Genomic DNA, 16,285 nt, shown 5'->3' with positions numbered 1-16,285 from the left:
AAATTCAGCAGAGCCCCTGAGTACATGCAGGTGCGGCTGAGAAGCGGGGCAACAGCTAAGTGTACATTCATCCATGACTTTGGGACATTTCTAGCCCAAAACATTCTGAGACTCATATGCCAAGGAAGTGTATGTACATAAAAAAGGTCTTAACGATCTCCTAGCAGTCTATGCGAGTTCTAGATGCTGTTGTCAATATAAATATTGTGCTCACATGGAGATGCGGATCCTCCAACTACATACTTTGTCACTATTCCGAGCAACAAGCCACCCAAACAATGCCCCAAACGACGGACTTTTGAGCGACTAAGTGCAGGGGAGAAGGGGATAGTAATGTTGTTTCGATTCGTGAACAGATGGGCCTATAAGGCCTACATGAGGCCTGAACATACAGGTGTCAGGGATCTTAACAGATACAAATAACCACACAAATGGATGCTATATCCAACACCAGCTTCATGTTCTTTGCTCCTCTCTTTGGCGTTCCTCCATAAAAGGACTTTGGGGCTTTTACAATCGTCGAAAGAGCAAAATTGTCGGAACTCCACAAAGTTGATATATGGGCCGAATTACAGCCAAAACCCTAATCAGGAATTGAGAGGCTATCCATATGAATATTTTCATTTGGCCAGTTGCATAGACAAGATGTTAGGTAGCTTGAATATCTTGGATTTGATCACTTGAGGGGGGATCCCCGTGGTTCTGGGGCAGGTCCAAGATATCTTTGCGCGAGGAGAAAAAGTGCTGTCAAACTGTAGCTATGACCCTAGTCGGGTCAACTCAGCCTAGATGCACCTCCTGTAATACACCAAGAAAGGGTGGCTATTGTTAACCAATTCTTTGTTTCCGCCTCACCCAAACCTCTTGGTCCGTACTCCCAGGTGCCGCGGAGTCGCGCAGCTGCACCTCCCACACCTTGAGTGTGTAGTTGCCGCGATCAGCACGTCCAGAGAATATATCAAATGACCAGCCATGCTTGGGACATGTGAGACCCGCGCTGAGAACGATGCCAAAGTCTTCAATATCAAAGAGGTTGCCCCGAGAAAGTGGGAACGACGAGTGGGGGCATTGCTAGAAAGGATGAGCCCAACCCTTCCGACTACAAGAAACAGAAGAAACCTCTGACTCACATGATCAATAGCATGGTATTTGCCCTTGTATTTGAATACAAGGACTTGGTCCTTTAGTTCTCCTGGTAGGTCAATATCTTCGACGGGCTCTATGGTGCCATTTGTCTTGGGAATATTGAAAGCCTTGCATCTTGGCACAATCCGGTTGTCATCATCAATGCTTGGGAACTCGGACGCAAGGCCAACCAAGTGCCAGGCTGCTGTTGCCCTTGTGAAGGGATTCATATGTTGCAGTGTGAGAGGTTTGGTCTCGGTTGGTGTCGGGGGAAATCTCCAGGGGACTCCGACTTCCGCCCCACCAATTCCGGTGGGGTCTTTTACAACAATAGCCGATATTCAACATAATGTAGAACATAATATACGATATACGGGTGGAATAAGTTATGTATATATATACATGAACGAAAGTGTTAGAACTTTCAAGGCTGTACTGCAAGTTACGTTGATGATTTTTCACATGGTACAGGGATGAAATGTGGATTGTATCAATTACTCTTTCTAGAGCTGCTTTTACATGGAAGTATGGGCCTATGTTAGCCTGGGCCAAATCATTTGATACACATGAAACCGCAACCTTCGCGAGCACGCTCACAGGCCTTCTTTAGAGCCTGTTCCTCAACGTCGGTCCATTTGTATGTCAGCTCATCCCAGGGCTTGCCAGACCGGAACTCCTCGCGGTGCTGCTTCTGGATGGATTGTAAACGGCCCACTTCACGGGGATCGCCTGTTCCCGAATAAACAATGAAAAGCGTACACGGAGGGAGGGAGTCATAAATGCGCGAAATATTAGAGACAGTTCGGGATACAGTGTCCGCCAAGACATCAGGCTGGGGTAGATCTGTCGAGTGTCCATTTGAAGTGGCTGTGGTCGGTGTGGTCTCTTCGGGAGGAGGGAAAAGGGTCGTAGATTCGTTGGCGTTGTTCGGATCGGGGAGACGGCTACACCAACCACGAAGATATTCGAGATCACGGATGCGAGCCCAGGCAAAATCAACCCCACCTCCAGGAATAGAGGGATTGGATTCGTCGCCATTGATTACCGCTGAGACACCAGCGACGACTGCATCGTCATCCCGGCATCCAATCGAGACAGTTGCCTGGGCACCAAATCCACGTTCTGGGTTGCCCCAGTCAACCACAGCTCCTGTTCGTTCCTCGCCGGGACGAGGGAGATGACTCGGTCGGGTAGAGCGCGATAGTCGACGGAATATGCTCTCGTTGGAAGCTTCACTCGTCCCCCATCGCTCGCCTTTCTCGCACTTTAGCTTCACAAGTTCAAGAACAGCACGGGCATCCTCAATGGAGTCATGCCCAGCCATGCCGTTTTGTATCTGCTTGTTCTGGTATTTCTGGGTAAGCCATTTCAGGCTACATTTGAGTGGGGGACCACGTGGGTGTGGGTAAATGATGCTCGTATCGACAATGAACGGGTGAACAAGCTTGAGTGCGGTAAGATCGGAGTTAAGGGAGTGTCCCACGAGGATCGCACGCGGTGTGAGGAGGGTCAGGAGGCGTTGCTGAATATCATGAAGGGTCGTGGTGACGGGGTCAAGCATCTCTGGAGTGATTCCGGAGTAACGTGTAAGATAGTTTATCACCGGCCGTGCTGGTTTGACCAGTTCATCAAGGACTACCTCGCCGTCCCAGCCGACCATGCTGATACGTGTGAGTTCGGACTGACCACCCTCGGTAATGCACATCTCACAGTCCAGTGCAAAAACATCTCGGCCATCAGTAACACTGCCACTTTCAATTTCAGCATCAGGTGCTTGAGCAGACTCCAGAGTTGGAACATGAGTATCCACCCATCCATCTTCCACCGATTTCCCGCCTCGCTGACGAGCCTCCACCTGGGAAGATTTGTCGTTATCGGAAGAAAAGAAAACAGGATGCAAGATAAAGTCGTTTTCCAGTAGCTCCTCGCGTGAAGTGACAAAGGCTGTGATTGGTGTTCGTTTCGGGACGAAGCCTTTCTCGACTTTTGCGGGCCGTGCGCCCTTCGCACGGGAGTCATCATTTTTGGTCTTGGGGGGCGAGGACATAAGGATTGCCTGCAGTGGCGAATGAACCTTGTTGTATTTGTTGTCGCCTGGCGCCTTCACGGGCCAGATATGGGGGAACATGTCGGCCAGGGGCTGAAGTGGTTCGGGGAGGGTCTCGCGTGTGATCGATCGAGGATTGAAGCGATGCGAGCGGTCCGGCAATGGGAGGCCCTGTTTCCAGCGCTCGTAATCAGCAGCATGTTCGTCTGTGGGTGCCTCATCGGTGGCTCCCTGCGCGTCCATGTTGGGATCCTGCGTCTCTTGTTCCTCGGTGGTTGATTCTCGTTGTACAGAGATTGTCCCATCAAACATGCCCATCTCTAGGCCAGGTACCATCAGTACAACCACCTTACGCACATGGCCAGAATGCTTCATGGAAATCCATTGTGGTGCGATACCATCGGCGAAGCAATAGAGGAGCAACCCCTGCAGGTCGGCGATTCGGATAGGGGACACTAATTTTCCATCGGCGTATGTGAGATCTGGGTACTTCGCTTTCTCGCCATCAACTCTTTTGCGCTTTTTTGACGCATGGCTACCGTTCGAACCTTCGCTGCTCGGGTTATCGCTCTGGAGACGGGACAAGGTATCAGCAACACCGAATGACTCAGGTGTAGAGTGACCAGTCGGGTCGTCCGAGCTGAGCTTTCTCTTTCTATCTCTTCCCATGTTGTTGTCTTCGGGTTTGCAGTTTCCTCGCTGAACTCGCGGCATGGAAATTCAAGATGATACGCGATAAGGTCACGTGATTCAAAAGATTACGGTCACGTGGATAACGGAAAAGAGCTTTCCCGGTGCCGCTAACCATTTCGGCTTACTTAAAACAAACGGCACGCCAGAAACGCCAGAGACGCGAAACGATCTGATAACCGGAAGATTGCAAATCTGGGATCGCCGTGCAGGGGGGCTTATTTTGGTATCCATCACGCCATTTCCTTCAACACGTCTTCTTCACCTCTCGACTTTGACCTCACCTTGACATTTGTTGGACCCTTTCACAGAATACCTCTCACCGTCGAATCCGGGGTTTGTCATCAGTTCCAGTCGTCTCATCTTCGTTTCACACACGCTCCACCATGTCGACACTCACCGAAATCACATCTGAGGCCGACTTCTCGTCGCATCTCTCTTCTCTATCACCTTCTGCATTGGTAGTCCTATACTTCCACACTCCATGGGCTGCCCCGTGCGCGCAGATGGGGGCAGTGCTTTCAGCCCTCGCTTCGCAGTACCCCGCCACCACCCCGCCCACCATCTCGTTTGTCAGCATCAACGCCGAGGAGCTACCTGATATCTCGGAGGAGTATGATGTTTCTGCCGTGCCCTTCGTCGTGTGCCTCCGTAGCGGCCAAATTTTGGAATCGATCAGTGGAAGCGATGCCGTCAAGGTCCGCGACGCTGTCGAGCGCCACGCTGGCCGCGGAAATGTTGCGGGTGGCGCCGGTCCGATGGAAGGTGTGAAAGCCAACATCCCCCCGCCGTTGTCTGCTGTCCCTCGTGAGGATGGTCCCTTCACTGCTACTCAGGCTCCCGTTGCCGCTTCTGAGCCCCCTTCCGCTGATGCGGCTAACGCAACCGCCGTCGCATCTGCCCCCGCCCTGACACCCGAACAATCCCGAGAGGCACTATTTGCCCGCCTCGAACAACTGGTCAAGGCAGCATCTGTCATGCTGTTCATGAAAGGCACCCCGAGCAGCCCACAGTGCGGATTCAGTCGGCAGCTGGTTGGCATTCTACGCGAGCGTAGTGTAAAGTATGGCTTCTTCAATATCTTGGCCGATGAGGATGTGCGCCAGGGTCTGAAGGAGTATGCTGAATGGCCAACTTTCCCCCAATTGTGGGTGAATGGAGAATTGGTCGGTGGCTTGGATATTGTACGTTTTTCTTTTATCCCACGCCGATCATTTAATTCGATTACTAACTCAATGAATGATATAGGTCCGCGAGGAAATCAACAGCGACCCCGATTTCCTCACTGACCACTCGGTCAGCAAGCCCACTACGGCTGCTTGAGTGGCTGGTTGATCGTTGCACGATACCCATGACCCCCCTGTCTCTGGGGCTAGATGCTATAAGTCTAACATAATGATAAACGTTTTTTGTCTTAATACGGCTTATATGCATGTCTGATTATATCGTATCCTTCTCATTGTTGCGGGATGTGCCCTTGCTATAATTTGAAATAAGCAGCATCGAATCAAAGCAATCCATTGTCACAGCTCATCCCTGTTGACCATGACAGATTCAACGCATCCTCAAGAGGCTGGCACTGGCGGTTCAACCTACCTTGTATCCCAACTGTGTTTGCACTAAAGCTGCTCTCGGCTTTCAAGAATACGAATACATTATATTTACAACGTTTGGATATACATATGTAGGGAATGCATCATGGATCAAGAACTCGAAACAGTTCAGACTAACAATACGCCACATTCGTATATTCAGTCGACTGCTAAAAGATGGGAATGATGCCGAGTCTTGAGCACATTCAGATATTGGGTTGATCGATCTTCATCTTTGGAACTGTACTCTCTTCTCTGTTGTTCTCGTGAACCCGATCAATCTCTAGTTCTCCCTCGGGTGTATTTCCGTTCCTCTTCGGCCACTCTCTTAGCCTCTTGATTCTTCTTATGGTTGGCTTCGTTCCTAGTTATTGTCTCTGTTGTTGGCCGCCAATTCTTTCTTGGCTTTCTTCGTCCAAACATATGGATGCTGATTCCTACAGACAGCAAAGCGAGATAGCAGAGCATCGGTATCCACGTAGGCGCCTGCTAACCAGCGAGATCCTATGCTGGCATTGAATTGGCGGCGGGCATGAACGATTCTTCTGTTATCAAAGATGACGCAATCGCCTGGGTTGAGCTTGAGCTCAAAGATGCGCTTCTGATTATCAATAATTGAAGTGAACCTGGCAAGGGCATCCCGTAGCTTGTTCACGGGCTCAGCATCATGGCCTTTCCCGTCGCGTGGAGGGAGGGGAGACTGAAAAGGGGGCGAGTAATTGACGTGGCGCAGCTCGTCTGTGTAGGAATCATGCTCAAAGATGGGTCGTTCGTTGTAGTAGATGTGATCCTTGTGCCTATACTCGTATCCCAGCCGCTGCTCGCGAAGCACTTTATACTCTTCTGGGTGTCGCTCCTGCATGAGTTTTGCAGCCGAAAATGTGTCTGCGAACAGCGACTCGCCCCCCGAACATGAGTTCTCTAGACAGTGGAGGAGCTGGTATCCCGGTGGCTCGTTCATATACATCAAATCCATGTGAAAGCCAAGGAATTGGTTTGTATATGCGACATTTGTGGCCTGTGGAACGGTGCGCACGTCGAATGTTGACCCGTAGAAGGTGTTTCGTAGTGGACCCATGCGTGTTGCAATGGCTTCCACCATCGATCGTGAGTCTGGAACATCCTTCACAAAGATAAGGCCCAGACGCTGCAACTGCTGCATCGCCGAGGCAAATTTGGACTCGTCGGCGATATAGTCCGGGTAAGACACCCAATGTTGACTTCTGTCCATTTGAGCTCGTCCCCATATGATCGGGTTGCAGTTCGCCTTCCAATGTTGACGATGGGTGTTGAAAATGGGGGTTTTCAGGAAGTCGCGGTCCCAGGTTGATTCATGCTCAGTCGTATACCCCCCGATATCATTGGCCCATCTAATTGAAAGCTTTGTCCCATCCCAGTTGATCCAGCGTGGAGCAATGTCCTTGGGAATGTCACTTGTGCGGAACGAGCGCTGCTTCGAGTGTTGATCCTTGCACACTCCACACTGGCAAGAATCCCGCAGATAAGTATATGGCAGTTTGATTGTTGTGTTTTTATCCAAACGCAAGTACAATTCCTCTTTTCCAGCCCAGATCGACTCTTTTTTGCCCACTTTTAGGATGCCATCCACGCGGGCTTTTCTTCTAACCACATCAGTGGTGGAGTTCCGCACATCACCCGTGGAGTTGCTGGATTCTTGTGATATAGGCAATGGATGGTCGATTTTGGGGGTAACAGGTTCCAATATGTCGTGAGAGTCTGGCTCTACAGGGCTGTTGAACCTACTAGAGGGAGCTATCAAGTTACGGCGCGGGATGGAAGATGACAAGGCTCGTGGCAATTGCCAGAGGGTAGGTGAAGTTCGGAGACGATGCATGAAGGGCCTATAAACCCGTTCAGAAGTAGAGATTATTAGTGAAAGGGTAAAGAGGGAGGGCAAAATCTACCTTACGGGACACGCGGGACAAATGGAGGGGAGCTATAAGTTACCTCGGCCCCAATGTGATTCAGGGGGGGGGGGGGGGGGTTGATGTCTCAGGCATTATATTCATACCTCAGGCTGTAATTAATACCTCAGGCTATAAATAACACCTCAGGCAGAACTGTCATTCTTCCCGCAATGACATTCCCCGGGGCCAGGCCGGAACTTACGTAAATTGCCTTTGACGTTGTTTTTGTTTTTTTATCATTCCAAGGCAGAGTCAACGAATCAACATGGATCTTCTTACTTCAATTTTCTTAACTTAACCCAACCATACAGACATCTTTAGTCTGTAAGATAAAAATCACTCTCAACTCATGTCGGCCGGGGGCGAGCATCTCAAAGATGAAGGCACCAAGCGACAGGTCGTATTGGCCGGCGGCGTTGCAGGGCTAATCTCACGGTTCTGTATTGCGCCGCTGGACGTCGTTAAGATCAGGTTGCAGTTGCAAATCCATTCCTTATCAGACCCTGCGTCCCATCACAGTGTCAAAGGGCCCATTTATAAGGGGACATTGTCCACCATGCGGACGATCATGAGGCAAGAGGGAATCACTGTACGTTGAAAAGATTACCTTACTTCTTAATGTCAATGCCAATAGCCTAACCTGAATTTCTTCCCACAGGGCCTCTGGAAAGGCAATATTCCGGCCGAACTGATGTATGTCTGCTACGGAGCCATTCAATTCACCGCGTATCGGGGAACAACCCAAGCCCTCGCTCAACTCGGCTCCTATCGACTCCCCCAACCCGTCGAATCCTTCCTCTCGGGTGCATTGGCAGGCGGATGTGCCACAGGAGCAACGTACCCGCTTGACCTTCTCCGCACGCGATTCGCCGCACAAGGTCCGGACCGGGTGTATGGCTCGCTGCGAGCCTCAATCGTGGAAATCGCTCGACATGAGGGCGCACCGGGATTCTTCCGGGGATGTTCTGCGGCCGTGGCGCAAATTGTGCCCTACATGGGACTGTTTTTCACAGCATATGAGGCACTCAGACCTGTCATGACCTGGGATGTTCTGCCGTTGGGTACAGGGGACGCCGCAGCCGGTGTGGTGGCCAGTGTCCTGGCTAAGACGGGTGTTTTCCCACTAGACCTCGTGCGTAAACGCTTGCAAGTACAAGGTCCAACAAGGACCCGCTACGTTCATAGCAATATCCCGGAGTACAAGGGAGTTCTGCAAACTATTGCCATGATTGTCCGCACCCAGGGTGTGCGTGGTCTGTATCGCGGCTTGACAGTCAGTTTACTCAAGGCGGCGCCGGCAAGTGCGGTGACAATGTGGACTTATGAGCACGCATTGAAAGTCCTTGAAGAGCTCAATGTCGGAACTGACAGTTGAAGGGGATTCTTCAACTTGTATCAACAGTAATAATTTTGCATGGATTATTTGATGGCGTTATCACTAAAGGGTTGAAAAGGATAGTTGTACAATGAAGCGAAAAGCCTCACAAATAGAAAGTCGATTTCCACGTTTTAAGCCATTTTCGACTATATTCTAGCCACTACACCAATGACGCAGAAAATATCGGAGAAAAAAGACATCTAGAAACACTACCAGAGACATCAAGCCACATAAGTGGTCGACTATTCTTGTACTCATACGTTTGATTTGGTAATTTCTTTTTTTTTCTTTTTTTTTAATGATCTTGCTCAGTTTTGATCACATTTTCCGCCCTTCCCTCGAATGTGTGTTCCTTCGAATGTGTGCTGAAAGGAGTAACAAGACAAGCACAGAGTCAAAGTCAGTACTCAACCCCTTCTGGGCCGCTATCCTCAGCCACCTCCTCATAATCTTTCTCGAGAGCCGCAAGATCCTCACGGGCTTCGGAGAATTCACCTTCTTCCATTCCTTCACCAACATACCAGTGAACGAACGCACGCTTCGAGTACATAAGATCGAAGTTGTGATCAAGGCGACTCCATGCCTCGGCAATAGCGGTAGTATTAGACAGCATACTAACCGAACGATCGACACACGCAAGCTCATCGTCAGGACGACGCACCGGCTTTTGGTAGTTGATGCCTAACTTGAATCCGGTAGGACACCACTCAACCATACTGAAAGTACCCCGAGTCTTAACGGCATGAACGGCCATAGTGCAGTCATGAGGTACAACGTCACCCTTGTAAAGTAAAACCACGGCCATGTACTTGCCCTTTCGTGAATCGCAGTTCACCATCTGATTATTGGGTTCAAAGCCTGTGACTGAGTCAGAGGAAAAATACACCATATCGGAAGAGTATCCACGAACACTGGAAGGTGAGATCCTGAACCTTGAAACTCTCGTGAGAGCTGCGCTGGCGATTGATCACCGGGGCATACGAAATCAATGGATAGTGGATACGCGGGTACGGGACAAGGTTGGTCTGGAACTCAGCCAAATCGACATTGAGTGCACCATCAAACCGCAAGCTGGATGTGATGGAGCTCACTACCTGAGCGATAAGACGGTTGAGATGCTCATATCCAGGACGAGGAATATCCAGGTTACGTCGGCAGATATCGTACACGGCGTCGTTGTCAACTATGAAGGTACAGTCGGATTTCTCAATGGTGCTGTGGGTTGAGAGGACGGCATTGTAGGGCTCTACCACGGCAGTCGATGTACGTGGAGAAGGGTAGATTGAGAATTCCAGCTTGGACTTGCGCCCATACATGCTTGTCAGATGGTCCAACAGCAATGAACCAAAGCCAGACCCTGTACCACCACCAAAGGAGTGGAAAATCAAGAATCCCTGCAGGGAATGGCAGTTCTCTATGAAGGCATTAGCTAAAAGTCATCAGGTTGAGGCTCGAGTTAGCAGGTCCGTACCAGTCACATAACGAATGCTGTCAATTACTGGTCCAGAAATCTCCCTGCCGGCGGTGTAATGGCCCCGAGCATCTGCTGCATGTTAGCTCCTCCGTTGCCAGCTTCCACCTCCCAGTTGCTTTGTTCGTACAGTTGTTGGCAGCATCTTCGTTGCCACTGATCAGGTGCTGGGGACGGAAAAGATCACGGTAGGTCCCAGTGCGAATCTCATCGATGGGCTAGCACAGTTGATTTAGCTGGTGGGCTTGACAACTTTGTGGTCTGTCACATACCGATGGGTCAAGATCGACGAAGATGGAACGGGGAACATATTTGCCGCTAGAGGTTTCAGTAAAGAAAGTCTCGTAAGATCCGCTTTTTGCTGCCTCGTCGGTAACATCGGGATCGATAAAGCCATCGGGCTTCAAACCGTGTTCAAGTAGATACCTGTGTTTCATCTTGATCAGCAGGGATATCGGGGATACCAGACAATGAAGAGACTTACAGTTCCCAGGCAGCATTACCAAGCTGTGTGCCGGCCTGGCCAATGTGTATATGACAGATCTGGTAGGTTCAAGTCAATGTGGGTGTTTCTTCCTTTGGTTCGATTTTGGGTATTGAGTGGATGACAGTCAGTGTAGCCTGGCGAGGGGAGGGAAGTGTATAGACAGGTCGACACCATAGACAAAATAGCAGTCCAGTAGAATATTCGAGCATACATACCTCGCCTCGCATGGTGGAATGCACTGACAAGTTGACAAGTGGTGTTAAGATAAAAATGTGAATGAGAGGTCTGGGGGGAGAAGTCGTGGGGAGAGATGTGTTGGTAAAGAGAAGATGTCCGGGGGGGAGGGCACAAAACAAGTTGATCTCTTTGACGTGGAAGCAACCCAGGTCAGACTTACAGACTTACTATGACACAGCCAACTATTCAGGACATTTCCATCAAACTTGTCTCAATTCATGGAGAATTCTAGCATAGTCTCAAATCCTTACATTTGGCCTCAAAATCTCATATATATGATTGGACACCAGCATCACCAGCATACCTCAATGCAAGTTCTTCATCTTATCCAGCAGGCCACATGAACCTGAAACCTCGTCGTCTAGCCTGAACTCAGATCGTGTAGCTAACAATATCTAGAATTGGTCCTAATTCATCAAGGCGATACGGTCAAATCCATATACAGCAATTCACAGCGTAGATGATGGTTTGAGATGCGAACTCCGGCTCAATTATGGCTTGCATCATGTTCTGTTCCTGGTCCACATTAGAATATAGCATGAGTCAACAATATCATCCAGAGAATAGTCGGATATCCCGGTATGTCTGTCGGTTGCTTCGTCTGATACTAGCATTGAGCTTTTCATCACCAACCTATATACTAGCCAAGAAGCTGGCGCTCGCCTACTAATCTAAAATCAAAAGCGGCTGGTTGAGGCCTCTTCACTGTTGGCCATTTTATGAGACATCCATCTGAAACCGGGCCGGTGGCGGAATCGCAGTCTATGTTGAATCTGAGGGTTCCAGACATGAAGAACGGTTCCTGTGACATTGACATCTACTTGGATAAAACCACTTCGCAAATCAATTCATTCGTAGCAACCCGACGTTAAGTCTCCTAGTGTGGGGATGAACATTCATCTTATGGCTATACATAAAGATGTCCTCTGTACCGTCTAGAGTCAATACAATACTGTATATATTATGAAGAAAGCAATCTCTAAAATTCATGGAAAAAATACATGGGAGAGGGATCTTATATACAATCTACCACCTGGGCAGACCAATTGGATTGAATTTCTACGCCGTCAAAAACAGAGGCCGACTACTCCTGTTGGAATAAATATAGATGTAATGCACTAAAACAGGTAGAAAATGAACGTTTTTGTTGGTCTCGTCACCAAGACTCGACATGAATGCTATATATGATCAATAAGCCGCCGGAAATAATGAACAAGAGCTTCAAGGCCGATATGGGGATATATGTATCGTAGAAAGAAAAGTTATAGATATGTCGAGACACGGTGTATATCACGAAGTATGAAAGAGGGGAACGAAAATAAAAAAAGAATATGGCAATAGTGTATGTTCAGTGAATGCAAGATTGGAAGATGACCAAGATGACATCAATAGACGAGATCGAAAATGATTACATCTCAAAATCAATTGGGGTGCTCCTTGGGGCCAGGGGCAGTAGCCGGCAGAGGCGAAGTAGGCTCATCGAAGCGACCCTGCTCCATCAAGTCATCACGGTCATGGCTCACGCTGCTGCGGTGTTGGAAGAACCGGTTGCGACTGAGCGATGACCGGCCACTACGGAAGCTGTGGGCGTCGGTCGACCGGCGACCGCCGTCATTATTGGAGGGAGCACTCATGCTCATGTTGGAGGGGCGACGATGCCGGGAAGAAGATGTGCGGCTCCGGCGCTCCTCCTCGTCCTCGTTCTCTTCCTGGATGCGGCGCTCTGCAGCATCGCGGTTGGCGGTACGGACGACATCATCGACGACCACACCCCGATCCTCAAACACATCACCCATAACATCGTTGGATGCCATGTTGGACATGCCCAAGGAGAAGTCGACGTGCTTGCGCTGTGAGACAGACGGGCCGCGGGCACGGGCGTTGGCAGTGTGCATACCCTTGCGGAGAATGGATGGGTGACGGATAGCGCTGCCGCTGCTGGTTCCGGTATTCTCTGGCAGGTGGTGGGACTCTTCTGAGATAGGGACCTCCTCGGCGTCGATAGGGATTTGTCGCTCGGTGGAGCGTGTATTGCCATAGTTGACGTGGAAGGGAATGTCGAACTTGGCACCCTGGAGGTTCATGCGTGGGCCCTCGATGCCGATCTCCTGGAGGGCGACCATGAGCATACATATGAACTTGTTGCGGCGCTGCAAACGTAGACCCTCATTCTGCCAGTTGGACTTGTAAAAGAAGACGATGTTGAGTGTGAGGGAGAAGTTCTCGGTGACAGCACGCATTTCCGTGAGGATGTTACTCTGGAAGTCACGTTTCTCGCTACGCACAAACTCCAAGAGGCGCTGTCGCAGGGCGTCCAGTTGGTCGATGCTGGTGCCATACTTGATAATGATTGGAACTGCCTCAGCAAGTGCGCCCGAACGGCGCTGGTTGAGGATGAAGAGCCCATTGAGGTAGCTGTTTGGCGCCTGTACGACATGACCTTGCATCTTCTTGAACTCGGTGTAAAGAAGAGTAATCTCCTTCACAAAGTAGTCATCACCAAGACCGGAATCACCAGCGTTGCCGTAGATGGTCACACGGTCACCCACATCGAAGGGGTGCTTGACAAAGACGAAGATAACCGACTGAAGGAACTCCTGAGCAGTAGCAGAGAACAACCAAGACAGGGCCAGAATAGCAGAGCCCGCGGATGTGAGCACACCGGCGGCCGAGGTCGAGATGAGCGACAAGAACACAATCAGCACGATCACAAACACAAAGAACATGAACACGTTATCCAACTTGGATACAACTGAATCCAAATCCTTTAGGGATGCAGTGATGGATTTGCGCTCACGGCCAATGTCAACGCAAACGGCCTCGAGCTCCTCCATGGAGATATCACCATTCATGTCGCGATCAAACATGGCAAAGGCAGCCTCGGCTTCCTCGCCATCGTCAAATGCGGCTTTCAGGTCACCACCAAAAACGGTCTCAAAGCCGTCCCTCACAAAAGTGCGATAGAGACGACGTGCCAAGACTTGACAGCCTCCAGTGGTTCGCAAGAGTGCCAAAATGACCTGGTAGGCATCTGTGCTGCGAGTAGCCGCGCGGCCCGTGACATCAGCCACTACTGCGCCTGCGACATCGCCAACCCGGTTTCCAACTTTGTTCAGGGCACCCTTAGCTTTGCGTTGGGCCAGGCCAGCGTAGTGCAATGGGGTCTTGACTCCAGAAGAAGTCGGTTCCTCGTTCTTCTCCTCAAACGCATCATCTTTCTCACCGAGAGTGGATCGAGAGAAGTCGTACAGCTTGGTCAGACTGCCAATCTGGAACTTGTTGATTTCAATGCGGTCCGCATAGGTCCGCATATGGAAGCTGATGGCAATCAGCTGGATGAGGATCTTTTCGATGAAATTCAGGATAGTCCACACAAAGATGACAATGATAATTTTGTTCAGAGTGATTTCCCAACCCCTGGTATTCTTATTACCATCCACATGATGGTTTTTCATTGTGGGCAGGAAGGAGATCTCCACACCGAGCCACCAGAAAAAGAGCGCCGCGTGAAGCTCGAGCTGCTTGGCCATGTCACGCCACTTCTTCGCGTTATTGGTGAATACACTCGCAAAAATACCAACAATTGGAGGGAAACACTTGCTAGCAAGCTAAGAAAAACGGAAAGAAAAACAAAATATCAGCACAGCTTCTTGACGAGGAATAATGATTCACTGGAACTCACCCGTCCGGCCCAGAGAGTCAACCAGACAATCTCTAACCAAATCGAAAACCACATCAATTCGACACCACCCACGCTAGCATTGGGATACCTGAGAGCGCCGACCAGCAACGGGATCAAGAGGAGGAGAACGATCGGGCAAATGTAGGTCAAGTAGCGCACGATGAAACTCGACTGGTGCAGCTTCTTCACAAAGACGGCAACCTGGGTATTTGGTTTCTCGGGGGGCTTGTAAATTGCGGTCTTTTCGTGCAGAGGGTTTGTAGCTTCATCGAATTCATCCACCGCTTCCGAGCGACGCGAACGGGAGCGTTTGATAGAATTGCGGTCGTGTTCATCGTCTGCTGGGTTGGTCGAATGCGAGGTCATACGCTCAGCTTGCAGGAGCAGCAAATCATCTTCCAGACGAGTAGCCTGCTCCCTACGCGCGGATGGCGTGCGCATGGGCGGATGCTCATCATCATCATGATCATAACGCGTCGTGTCAACCTTCAAGCGACCCGCATCGCGATCAGTGTCGGGCTCGGTCACATAGGTTCCATCCTCGGAGGTGGGGGAGGTGTCCGACTCCTTGCGCTTGTCCTTTGGTTCGGTATAGGTTTTTCGTTCCTCCACGGGGGACGACATAATGGCACCGGGCCAAGTATAAAGAGGGGAATTTGGTCAATGCGGAAGGATTTGGAGTGTGGGGGACGTGTATAAATTATAGGGTGATTCGATAACACTACAACCAAAAGGGAATGAAAAGAAAAAAGCAAAGAAAATGTGTAGAGAAACAGAGACAGAGAGAAAGAGGAAAAGAGAGACAGGGAGAGAGAGAAGAGGAAATGGTCAAGTGGAGTGGGAGTTGAGAAGACCCATAACAGTGCACAGTGCAGAGTCTGGACCTGGTCTCTCGATTAGTCCGATTTTACGATGATCTCGATCTGGTGTTATAAAGTATTCTATTTATGGGAGATTAGTTTCATTTTAATTTCAATTAAATTAATAGTGTAGATTAGCCAAATAGGGGGGATATTCATCATATATTATACGGGTCCAACTATATAGCATCCATAGAACATATAAAGCACTACTCCGTACCTATATACACACCATCTTCATTTCAATACTATTTCAAAACTTCAACCAAGTTAATCAAATATTTCAGCATACGCAATCCAGACCAACGGCCAATGACCTTGGAAACCCTCTAGCCCATCACGGCCCGCCAACGTTTTGCTGATCCACCCGGTGGCGATAAAAGGGTTGGATCTTTTTTTTTTTCTCGTGGAATTGTGCGCATAAAATGAAGAATGCATATTATGGTCATAAATAATCATTACCCTAAGCCTTGGAGGACGCCTCGTTATGTTGTGCAGTCCCCCTGCGTCAGATCAAGGTAAACAACCACTTTGGGTGAACCACGTTGTTAAAGTAGCCAGAATTAACTACATATATAGTTATTAACATGTCTAATAACATGTGATACCACCATGACGTTGCCTCGAAGAAATTCAAACGTCTCCGAACCTATTATTTAAGTGACGAGGTCATTCGAAATCCCATGTCGCATACTTCTTGGCTTTCTTTATTATTGGCGTTAAACTATATATATATGCACGATTACGATCATCATTGACCAGGGAAAAAGTATGAATCTAGTTGTAGA

At 49.5% G+C, this 16,285-nt stretch overlaps 7 protein-coding genes across 7 annotated transcripts; 2 read left to right on the top strand and 5 right to left on the bottom strand.

The window, feature by feature from the left end:
- Positions 1–828: 828 nt before the first annotated feature.
- N7455_009139 (Rieske (2Fe-2S) protein) lies at positions 829–1,355 on the bottom strand (the record flags this gene model as incomplete). The annotated part of the gene is made up of 2 exons (XM_040958773.2): positions 829–1,071; positions 1,131–1,355. The coding sequence occupies 2 exons, from the start codon at positions 1,353–1,355 to the stop codon at positions 829–831; spliced, it is 468 nt and encodes a 155-aa protein (XP_040810774.2).
- Positions 1,356–1,678: 323 nt separating this feature from the next.
- N7455_009138 (RNA exonuclease) lies at positions 1,679–3,886 on the bottom strand (the record flags this gene model as incomplete). Its single annotated transcript, XM_040958691.2, has 1 exon — positions 1,679–3,886. One exon carries the CDS (start codon positions 3,884–3,886, stop codon positions 1,679–1,681), a length of 2,208 nt encoding a protein of 735 aa, XP_040810741.1.
- Positions 3,887–4,248: 362 nt separating this feature from the next.
- On the top strand, positions 4,249–5,185 carry N7455_009137 (PICOT family protein; the record flags this gene model as incomplete). The annotated part of the gene is made up of 2 exons (XM_040958774.2): positions 4,249–5,046; positions 5,111–5,185. 2 exons carry the CDS (start codon positions 4,249–4,251, stop codon positions 5,183–5,185), a joined length of 873 nt encoding a protein of 290 aa, XP_040810787.1.
- A 633-nt stretch (positions 5,186–5,818) lies between these two features.
- On the bottom strand, positions 5,819–7,309 carry N7455_009136 (putative Gamma-butyrobetaine hydroxylase subfamily; the record flags this gene model as incomplete). The annotated part of the gene is made up of 1 exon (XM_040958698.2): positions 5,819–7,309. One exon carries the CDS (start codon positions 7,307–7,309, stop codon positions 5,819–5,821), a length of 1,491 nt encoding a protein of 496 aa, XP_040810821.2.
- A 299-nt stretch (positions 7,310–7,608) lies between these two features.
- Positions 7,609–8,888, top strand: N7455_009135 (thiamine transporter TPC1). The gene is made up of 2 exons (XM_040958695.2): positions 7,609–7,971; positions 8,041–8,888. Exons 1-2 carry the CDS (start codon positions 7,732–7,734, stop codon positions 8,755–8,757), a joined length of 957 nt encoding a protein of 318 aa, XP_040810859.1. The 5' UTR covers positions 7,609–7,731; the 3' UTR covers positions 8,758–8,888.
- Positions 8,889–9,160: 272 nt separating this feature from the next.
- N7455_009134 (tubulin alpha chain) lies at positions 9,161–10,945 on the bottom strand (the record flags this gene model as incomplete). The annotated part of the gene is made up of 7 exons (XM_040958754.2): positions 9,161–9,618; positions 9,671–10,174; positions 10,232–10,303; positions 10,362–10,449; positions 10,504–10,657; positions 10,716–10,774; positions 10,934–10,945. 7 exons carry the CDS (start codon positions 10,943–10,945, stop codon positions 9,161–9,163), a joined length of 1,347 nt encoding a protein of 448 aa, XP_040810845.2.
- Positions 10,946–12,376: 1,431 nt separating this feature from the next.
- Positions 12,377–15,408, bottom strand: N7455_009133 (Mechanosensitive ion channel family; the record flags this gene model as incomplete). The annotated part of the gene is made up of 2 exons (XM_040958818.2): positions 14,638–15,408; positions 12,377–14,563 (listed from the first exon to the last, which is right to left on the bottom strand). The coding sequence occupies exons 1-2, from the start codon at positions 15,259–15,261 to the stop codon at positions 12,377–12,379; spliced, it is 2,811 nt and encodes a 936-aa protein (XP_040810853.1). The 5' UTR covers positions 15,262–15,408.
- Between the last annotated feature and the right edge of the window lie 877 nt (positions 15,409–16,285).

Source organism: Penicillium solitum, assembly GCF_028829755.1.
Source record: "Penicillium solitum strain IBT 25940 chromosome Unknown utg000005l_segment0_segment0, whole genome shotgun sequence".
NCBI classification, from domain to species: domain Eukaryota; kingdom Fungi; phylum Ascomycota; class Eurotiomycetes; order Eurotiales; family Aspergillaceae; genus Penicillium; species Penicillium solitum.
This window is presented reverse-complemented; position numbering and strand designations above follow the sequence as displayed.

Bases quoted from the DNA above. Each gene is read 5' to 3' on its own strand.
- N7455_009135 (XM_040958695.2), top strand. From the start codon at position 7,732: ATGTCGGCCGGGGGCGAGCATCTCAAAGATGAAGGCACCAAGCGACAG. The intron at 7,972-8,040 runs GTACGTTGAAAA...TTCTTCCCACAG, and splicing joins TGAGGCAAGAGGGAATCACT to GGCCTCTGGAAAGGCAATAT.